Here is a 10622-nt window from a genome sequence, read left to right as displayed (position 1 = left end):
GGGGCGGGGGGAGGGAGGAGGGGGGAGCGGCAGGATCGTGTTGCGAGAACGTTTCCGAGGGAAGCTTGCGAAACGGGCATTTAGAACGTCGTCCCCGTCGGCGACTTCCAGACGAAAAACAGGCTCGAGAGTCCGCAGCGCGACGCGACGGCGATTTCGCGCGACCTTGAGTCGCACGCTACGCTAGAGACGTCCGAGGTCGTGTGAAATCGCGCCTTCGCGGCTCTTGCCGAGAGCTCTCGCAAGTCGTCCTTCCAGATGCACTCGGCGCTCCCGAGGCTCCGCGGCTCGGTCGAGCGGCTGCCGCGAGCGGTATAAAAGAGCCGCTTTACCCCGCGGTCATTACAGTGCGGGTCAGCGCGATTGCACGACCCGGGGTGTCACCTGGGAAAGCTCCGCCAAGCAGCGCGGCAGCCGCAGCTACGAGAAGCGAGTCCGCGGACTGATCTGTGGAGCGTCATCAGAGCGGGAGCTGGTCACGAGGAAATGAAGATTCGCGAAGGATGGGCCGCCGGCGCGGGGCTGTGCGTGACCTTCGCTCTGCTGAGCGTTTGCGCGCGTCCGTTGAGAGAGCGAGATACCGAGACGAACGTCGTCCGCTGGGAATCGTCTGACTCGGAAGCGATGGCCGCCGGCTACCTGCCGTTCCGTCGGAAAGCCGCGACGAAATCGCCCGAGATCGCCGACGACAGCCTGGAGAATCTGCAGGGAGACGTCGAGGAGGACGTGGAGATGGTACCGTCAACAATGAGGGCTATTACCGCCAAGGCAAAGAGCGACGTGGTCCTGCTGCCTTTGATCATAGAACCCGAGGCGGAGATGCTGCCGCCCGGCTATAAGGGCGTCAAGCCACCCGGAGTCAGCCACATGGAACTCGTGTTCATGAAACCGCAAACCGGCCGATCGGACCGCCGTAGGAGCGCGGCCTCGTCGACGCCCGATGGGAATCCCACTGATTCGCCCTACGGATTCGATCGGAACCCTGACGCGTATTACGCGGCGTCCGAGCGCGAGACGCAGCTGACGAGAGGCGGCGGTAAGCTTGCCGGCTCCGAGCTCGCCGCCGCGGGCGTCAGCAAGAAGCACAGTGCGAGCAGCAGCTACGTCGAGTCGTCGGCCGAAGGCAGGAGCCGCTCCGAGGACGAGAGACGCGCCGCGAAGCACGCTGGTAGGGCCGCGGAGAAGAAGGACGTGAGCCACGAGAGCGGGGGCAGTGGCGGCAGGGCCCGCAACAGCGGTGGCTACCGCAGTGTTTATCAGCGGGACGAGGCGAAGAAAGACGCGGATTTCTACGACAACGCGCGTCAGGGTGGGCTCTTCGAGAAGCACGGTCGATACGGCGAGAAGCACGGCGCCGTCGAGGGATCATACGGCAACGGCAGCCGCCACGAGTCCAGCCGGGTCAAGACGAAGACCAATAAGCGGCGCAAGTTGGAGGTGCCGAAGGCCAGCTGAGAAGCCCAAGGTCACGGCATGGTGGATCCCGCGGGAACTTGGACGGATTCGTAAGGCGGAGGCGCAGCGTCGGAGCTTCGCTTTCAACGACGACGGCCGGACGAGCGTCCGCACGCGCGACGCTCGCGTGAGACTCACGGTTGCACGGTTGCGCTTGATAGCCGAGGGAGATATCGAAGACACGAGCGGACGAGTGTTGATAGATCGATCACGGTACGTCTCTTCGTGCGCGCGCCATTCGTTCGCACCGCGACGTCGCGCTTCGTTTACGTGAACATCACGCGCGTACGTTTGGCCGAGCACCAACTCGGATTATGTCGTCGTTTGCATATCCCCTCGCCGATCTTTCACCGAGGTATGAAGTAAATTGCGAATTAAGCAACGTGCACAACGTCTTGTTCCCTCGATATTCCATAGCTGTCTCCTCGTCCTCCTCCCCGACGGCGAGCCGACATACCTCGCGGTCCTCCAGCTGGACGCCGAGGTATTCGCGAACCTTGCGACCGACGAGATCCGCCGTCTCGCGTGCGATTTCACATCTGTGGGCGCAACTTCGGCGATCGAGCGCGCTCCGAAACGTCCGGCACCGGCAGCGGCCGCATAATGACCTGTTAATAAGGCCCGCATTGTTGCGCCGAGAAAATGCGATCTTTTGGCGGCCCGCCGCGGTCGAAATGAAAATGAAGGCGCGTAATTGATGTATACGACGTTTACCCCGAGTAGAAAAATTAATAGGACTCTGGTAAGGTAAGGGCCTGATTATTTTTCCCTTTTAATTAATTGGGCCCTAGTAAGGATAAAAAGACAAGGGCCCTACAAGATGTGTAACAAATGTTTTAACCGGTCCTTTTAAGGTAATTATAAGAGCCTTATAAGGCAATATCAGTAGGGTCTTATAAGGCAATATTAACAGGGCCTTATAAGAAAATATTTTTATTATTGCTTGAGTAAAAATATTCGTTCTTTCTATTTCAAGAAATTTAGATTGTGATTTCTTTATTTCTTTATAGTTCTTGTTAGTATAAAACAAGAATTTTTTTATTTTAAAAATATAGCATACTTTGGAATAAAATATAACATTCTTTACATATAAAAATCCTGCTACTGTTTTTATTAAAGTCTGCTGCATCTCAAAACGAAGGCAATACTTACTAGAAAAATCCTTGGGAGGGACTAATAAATATGGCAACTAATAAAACTAATAAAACTAGTAACATTTATTTTTAATTGCGGTATAATTAAAAAATCTTTAAAAGGATCAGAGTAGAACGTACCTACTAAAACAATACTAAACTATGACAATTTTATTACACGCTTCAGATCTTATTAATTTTCTATAACAAAGCTTAATGATTTTATATCCAAAGCATCCTTAATAAATCTTTCTAAGGCCCTTATCAATTTTCCTTATCAAAGTCTTATTCCGTAAAATCTAAGGTATCCCTAAAGGATCCATCTCGGGGCCTGATGAGGTAATAATGAAGTATCTCTTTTTAGGACATTCTACTTTCAGCCTTATCAGGGCCTTATGCTTCATGACGATAACCCTAACAATTTTTTGCTCGGGTCGCTGCGGCCTCGCGGTTGAGTTCAGATACACCTATCGCCCTCTACCACTGCCTCGTATATAAAGTCTGCGTATATTCCTTTCGTGGCTCGGCGAACTCGGCTTCCCCGCATTCATCAACAAGCCACTGCGCCTACCACCCTCGCGTACGCACAGTGGCGCCCCGCGACCACCTTCTACGTGCATGTGGTGTGCGTGTCACACACACGTCGTCGTCTCTTGTATACGTGCACGTGTGCGAACGCACACACGTTTATATTCCACAAGGTATGTCCGAACTTTACCGATAAACCTATGAGACAGACTCTACGTTGAGAAGTGAGGAGAAAAGTAAGTGAGTAAGTGAGTGCCCGCGAAAATTTGGTCTTCGGGATGTCGCCTTCAAAAGGTAACAACGATAGAAGAAACGCAGCTTGCGAATGCTGCTAAAACAGATTTTATTTCTTCTTCGAGATGATTCTAGCGATTCTCTAACGACTCTTGAATATCAACCGAAAAGTCATTCATTGGGACGTTGGTATATATTTATCTTCTGTTGTGAGTAAAATTTAAAAAAGACACGAATATCTACGCTTTCAAGGAGCAACAGTATGCGTCTAGTTTCTTGCTCGCAAAGCGCCATTGAATGGACAAAAAATGTATGTATAAATATATATGTAATTTAAATATAATATGCGTATAAATATAATACGTTTTTGGAACCGACATCGCGCGGCGGCTACGTCTGAGGAACTAAACGTCTGAGGACACGGGGTTTACCGGGATTTTTTCACTCATTGTTTTATGCAGAGCTCATCCTTTGAGACTGTCGGTTGAGTTCAGATACACCCTGTACATGTATCTGTGCCCGTCTACGTACGCACGCGCATACGAAAGAGCATGTACATCGGAAGCGGTGGAACGCGGCGCGAATGCATAAATCAGACGGCGCGCGCTCTCTCTCTCTCTCTCTCTCTCTCTCTGCAGGCTGCCACCCATATCACTTCGTACAACGGCCATGAATGAATAGAGCCGTGTTTGAGTTATCGTCCAACCTGGTCTTCCAGAAACTACGGGACGCGACGTTAAGTTTTACCGCCCGGAATGCCTGTTAATCGCGGTGAAATGTGATCTCTTCTTCTTCGGTCGCCGCGAGTTCGTGCGCACTTCGACGCGAGGAGAGAACTCGGCAAGATGAGAAATCGCGAGTCGTTTGATTGCATAAATTATTGTCCGCCCCGGTCGCGTTTCGCTTCCTCTTCGCCCGCCCTATCACCCCGGTAAAATTCCACGAATTCGCTCGCGAGAACGCAACGCATTGTACGTACGTAACAAACGTTAGACTCCGGATAATCCGTGTCAAAGAAGTAGATCTGACGGTTCTCTCGCCTCGATGGCGCGATGTCTTACTCGGGGAAGAAACGCAATTTATCTTCCGATAACCTCCAATCCTTCCAAAGCGGACGTACGGCTCGCGTATCTCGCTCTCTCATCTTTTTTATTTCACTGTCACACGTTCGACGCGCGAGGCGAGAACGGTTCATTTCGGCGGTTTGATCGTTTTCTTGCCGCGCAGGCAGGTTTACTTCTGCGCGCTCATCCTCGCGAGCTGAAGCCGATGAAGCCAGCGGGTAAAATCTACCGGAGGAAACGCGTCGCGGAAGACATCGCGTCTAAAGTATGAGCCCGGTCGATTGTAGAGAGATGAGAAAGTGGCGTCGATCGACTGGCATAATAACCTTAACGCTTCGAATTAAGGTTAATTCTTTAACCGCTTTAACTCTGTTCATTTCCTTTATTCGACGCCCGTTAAAAATGCAACACGCTCACGAGAGATTGCAAACCGTTCCTGATCGCTCGGCACTTTCGGTGTCAACCGAATGAAGTTCTCGGGTAGAAAAATTAATAGAGCTCTGGTAAGGACCTGATTATTTTCCTCTACTACATTAATCGGGTCTTAATAGGGATAAAAAGACAAGACACTTACAAGATATATAACAAATGGTTTAACGGGTCCTTATAAAGCAACATTATGAAAATCTTATAAGACAATATCAACAGGGTCTTATGAGACAATATTTAATAAGGCAATATTAATTTCCTTATAAGGAAATATTGTTATTATTGCTTAAATAAAAATATTCGTTCTTTTCTTCTCATGAAATTTAGACTGTAATTTCTTCATTTCTTTATAACTTTGCTAGTATAAAACAAGAATTTTTTGTTTTAAAAATATAGCATACTTTACAATAAAGTATAGCATTCTTTGCACATAAAAATTATGTTACTATTTTTATTAAAGTTTGTTGCATTTCAAAACGAAGGCAATACTAGAAAAATCCTTGAAAGAAACTAATGAATATGGCAACTAATAAAACTAATAAAATTTGTTTTTATTTGCGGTATAATTAAAAAAATCTTTAAAAGAACTAGATAGAGCGTACCTACTAAAACAATACTAAACTATGACAATTTTATTACACGCTTCAGATGTTATTAATTTTCTATAACAAAACTTAATTTTGTATATCTAAAGCATCCTTAAGTCCTGCTCTACAATAGGTGATTTAAGCTTTAAGCTATAAGAAATTAACCAACGGCAGTCGATTATTTTCCCCACATTCAACTGTAATTGATTAATTTCTTATAGCTTAAAGCTTAAATCACCTATTGTAGACCAGGACTTAAAGATCTTTCTAAGGCCCACAGTTTTCATGTTAAAGCGTTATTTCGTAAAATCTAAGGGATCCCTAATAAAAAATCCTAAAGCCTTTACAAGTTTTCCTTATCAAAACTTTATTTCGTAAAATCTAAGGTATTCCTAAAGATCCATCTCGGGACCTGATGTGATAATAATGAGGCATCCCTTTTCAGCCTCTTATTTTCAGCTTTATCGGGGCCTTATGCTTCACGAGGATGGCTCTAAAAATTTTTTGCTCAGGTTGTGGCATAAGAAATGTATCGCGCGCTCCAAAAGGTACAACTTGATGTGCTAAGAGGCTCTTACGTCGTGCTATATGCGATAGCGTTACTTGCGACATAGTTCGTCATTAAACATAGATTGTCATTATTAACATCGAGACAAAAGATTCACAAGAAGCAAAGTAAGCGTGTGTGTGTTATATAATGTTTCTCAGTGTACACGCGGGTGGGGACCCATGTACGTCAAAGTAACCACTCCGGGATGCGTCACATATTTGAACGGATACAAGGACGCGTGCGTATTTTCTTTCACAGCAAGGAAGAGCGCGAGAGACGACGGAAGTATGACATCGATCCTATCGACGTTGACTCGCACGAGATGCACGGAATACGGATCGTGTCTCAGCGTACTGGGAAGCCGAGAACGCTGTTGGCGAAGTGGGCTGCGAAGGCACGCGGACAAGTCCGCGGTATGAACACAGACGCGCGTTCCAGGCTCACATCTCACGTCGAGGGGAAACGACCGAGTCGGAATGCGAAATCTAACGAGAGCGCGCGCGGCGATAAATGATCAACGTCGGTCTTCTTTCGCGAGTCGCGCGTTGCTAAATCGCTCGTACGGTGCACAGGACCGGCCTTTTCTCTGCAACACGTGACTGGCCCTCCCAGCCGCCAATAAGCGAGTGATGGCTCTCATAAGCGACGCGTACTTCAAGCATGACCTGGTCATGCTGAGCATGGACCTGTCCGAGCGCGAGCCGGCTGCTGAGGCTCGTGCACGAGCAGGTGAGCGAGAATATGACGCTGATCGCCGAGGGAGAGGACAATCGTACCGTAGGTACCGCTCCTGTCCTTGGGCTTCCAACAAGTCCGCCGAGCTGGTAAGGCGCTACGGATGCGGGCCGACTTGCGACGTGATCGAGTTCCGGGCTTACGTGAGCCGCAAACCGAATCTCTGGCTGCGCTACCGCGTTCTCAACATCTTCGAGTGCAGCTGGCTCGCGACCGAGACAAGCCACTGCGGCCAAGGTATCGGCAGAAAGCTCGTGTCAGAGAGCTGGTATCTCGCGCGCGATTGTGGCTATCGATTGTTCCGCACCGACTGCGCCAGTAGGTGAGTGCACAGGTAGGCGGGAGACCGTGAGGAATTCCGCTCGCGGCTCGCGGGCCCGCCCGCGGAATGCCAGTCGTTTCGTCTCGCTTTGCGTGACGGCTCCGCGGCTCCGGCACCTCCAGAGAATGCTTCTCGCGAGAGACCGACGACGACGAAGCTGCGAATGTCACCTCGGAACTCGAACTACCCTGCGACAAAGTCTGGCTTCGCGTCATATATTAATACCTTTATATCCTGAATTCACCTACCCAAGACTTTGTTAAATTTTTGTGTAATTAAATAGCTTCTGGTATATTATAAACATGAAGAATAGGAAAATAAATCTTATAACAACTTAATGATTAAATTTCAAGATCAGATATCGACAATAAAGGGTTAAAAGAGTAACGAGTTCGCTTTTATTTGATTTCTGTTCGGGAACGTGCCATCGGAATGATATTTTATGCGAATCACCTTCCCGAGCAAAAAATTGTTAGGGCCATCCTCATGAAGCCCTTCTAAGGCCCCGATAAGGCTGAAAGTAGAATGCCCTAAAAAAGGATGTCTCATTATTACCATATCAGCCTTTAGATTTTACGAAATAAGGCTTTGATAGAAAAAGCTGTGAAGGGCTTGAGAAAAGCTTACCAGGGATGCCTTAGATATTACGAAACAATAAACGCTTTAACAGAGAAAACTTTAACAGAGATGTGGGTCTTAAAAATATTTTTTAAAAAGATGCTTTAGATAAAATCAAGTTTTGTTATAGAAAATTAATAAGATCTGAAGCGTGTAATAAAATAGTTTAATATTGTTTTAGTAGGTACGCTCTATCTGTTCTTTTAAAAATATCTTTTAAAAATTTTTTAATTATACCGCAATTAAAAACAAATTTTATCAGTTTTGTCATATTTATTAGTCTCTTCCAAGGATTTTTCTAGTATTGCTTTTATTTTGAAATGCAGCAAACTTTAATAAAAACAGTAGCAAGATTTTTATGTGTAAAGAATGCTACATTTTATTGTAAAGTATGCTATATTTTTAAAATAAAATATTTTTATTGTATACTAACAAAATTATAAAGAAATAAAGAAATGACAGCCTAAATTTCTTGGAAAAAGAACGAATATTTTTCCTCAAGCGATAATAAAAATATTTTCTCATAAGGCCTTAGTAATATTGCCTTATAAGACTCTGTTGATATTGCTTTATAAGGACTCGTTAAACCATTTCTTGCACATCTTGTAGGGCCCTTGTCTTTCTATCTATACTAGAGCCCCGATTAATGTTAGAGAAAAATAATCAGGCCCTTACCAGAGCCCTATTAATTTTTCTACTCCGGTTACGGCGCGCAAACTTAACTTTACAAATTCGCGTGGACATTAATTCGATGTGCAGCTAGCGAGTCTTTACGTGTCGCAGGTACACCGCGCGAATCGTCCGGGCTTTCGGCTGGAAACGAAAATGCGCGATTCCTTTTATTCGACATGTCAACGGCCAATTCGATTTCAAGCAGCCGCACACTGAAGTGGAAGTGGATAGGCCGACATTTTGCAAGGATTGCCGTGCTTGGCAAAAAGTGCCAAACAACAGCGACGTTCAACGAAAACACGTGAACAACGCAGGAACGCCGATACTTTGCAACTTGGACCATCTGCGTGTACCGAGTGAAACGTTTCGCTTCTTGAACGGAGCGAGGCTGACTCACTTCAGGAACTCTGCGTGTATCAACCGACGAAACGCGTCGCGGATACGTTTAAATGCGAATGGTCTGTGTGAATTTCTGCGAATCGTTTTACCGCATACATCATTTTCTTACACGCCGTTTATATCGCTAATATGGCGGACATTATCAGGGAGGGAGATTCTAACGCGATAATAAAGCACGGCGGTCTCAATGTACCCGTGTCCCCGGAGCAAAGTCCGGAGCAGTTTTCGCTCGCTCTGATGACATACATTGATTTCACAAGTACTAATTCCGACAGCCGGGCTTATTGGAATAGTCTGCGACAGCCGCGAGAACAGTGATTGATGAGCTCTCGACGGTGGCTTACTCGCGCTCGCGCGGCCGCGCGCGCTGAGATTCCTTTGAGTCCGATTGAATAATACATAGCGCGGCGCGCAAATGAAATTCCCGATATTTGACTTCTAAGCTCCGGCTCTCCAACGAAAGCTAAACTCCCGCGCTGCCTGCGAAATTACGATTGCTCGGAGTTGCGAGTGTACCGAAGCCGTTCCCCGAATTCAAGCGGAAAGAGACGGGAACGCATTTTCGCGTCTAAGAGCCTCTCCGTCGGCTAGTCAGCGCGCGGAGCGGAGCGCGCGGTCGAATTGTGGCTCGTCCGTCAAACAGAACCGAACTATTTCCCCGGGGCGGTCAACTATCGTCGTCGTAAAACGCAAACGAGCGGTTGCAACTGCGAGTAGAGCTGCGCGCGGGAATACACAAGGAGGCCAGTGTGTCGGAGAACGCTAATCGAATTGTCGGCCTGAGATGATCCATCGTGCTGGCTGAGTTAACTGATTTGTAAGACAATTTGGGAGTCACACTGATCGATCCATCCATTATGACCTATTATTGTTGAACACACGCACGCATGCATGCTTAAGGGGATTCTAGAGCCGTCTGTTTTACCGATACATTGATTTCAATTTTTTCAAACACTAATCCTTTTATTATCTGCACAGATTGAAAAATCCTTTTGTACAGCGAAGGTACTTATAATAACGAAGTCTGGAAAGCAGAGTTTTATGTAAAATTCAATGAAAAATAAAAAAATTACAGTTTCGTTATCATGTTCTGCATCAGCTCGTAACTTTACTTATTAATTATAATAGTTCTGCAGTTTGTCCGTGCAAAAGCTTTTGCTTCCAGACTAGCCATAATATGAAAGAATAATACTAAAGTAACAGAAATGAGCTTAGAAATCAGTGTAAAAAGATTAGTGTTTAAAAAAAAAATATATTGGATGCAGAATGGATATTTGCTACACTTTGAGGTAAAACAGAATAGTAGATTAGTTCTACATAATCGTGATCGATGGAGCTGCAGGCAGACACAATCGTACTATCCTTGTCTGTTTCATGCATAGAGTAATATTATGACGATGAAACTGTAGTTGTTAAGTTTTTTTTTCGAATTTTACATAAAACTCTGCTTTCCAGACTTCGTTATTATAAGTACTTTCATTGTGCAAAAGGATTTTTCAATCTGTGTAGCTAATAAAAAGATTAGTGGTTGAAACTCTCTCGTATCTTTGTTCTCTCGATCGCACGCTTATTAGGCTGCGTTCACAATCAGTCGGAAGACGTCGTCGTATGTCGCACATATGTCGTATGTACCAATCGCAACCTCATAACTGACAACCGACATATAAAAATTAAGATTACGCGCATGTGTACATACGACATATATATAGGGTGTCCCATTTTAATCCGGCCCGGTTTTAATCCGGGACACCCTGTATATATATATAATACATTGTATAATATATTTTATAATATATCACATATTTATATACATATACAATATATATACAGGGTGTCCACTAATTACCTGCCAACCCGAAGTATAAAGGTAGATTAGGTTAAGACAAACATAAAAGT

General features: G+C 45.9%; 1 protein-coding gene across 1 annotated transcript; it reads left to right on the top strand.

Annotated features, from left to right (window-relative positions):
• LOC105180593 (uncharacterized) lies at positions 1 to 2363 on the top strand. Its single transcript, XM_011136761.2, has one exon. The coding sequence runs from the start codon at positions 487 to 489 to the stop codon at positions 1453 to 1455; it is 969 nt and encodes a 322-aa protein (XP_011135063.2). The 5' UTR covers positions 1 to 486; the 3' UTR covers positions 1456 to 2363.
• The last annotated feature ends 8259 nt before the right edge of the window (positions 2364 to 10622 follow it).

Source organism: Harpegnathos saltator, unplaced genomic scaffold (assembly GCF_003227715.2).
Source record: "Harpegnathos saltator strain DR-91 unplaced genomic scaffold, Hsal_v8.6 scaffold839, whole genome shotgun sequence".
NCBI lineage: Eukaryota > Metazoa > Arthropoda > Insecta > Hymenoptera > Formicidae > Harpegnathos > Harpegnathos saltator.
Note: the sequence above shows the minus strand (reverse complement) of the source record. Positions and strands in the feature narration are given on the sequence as shown.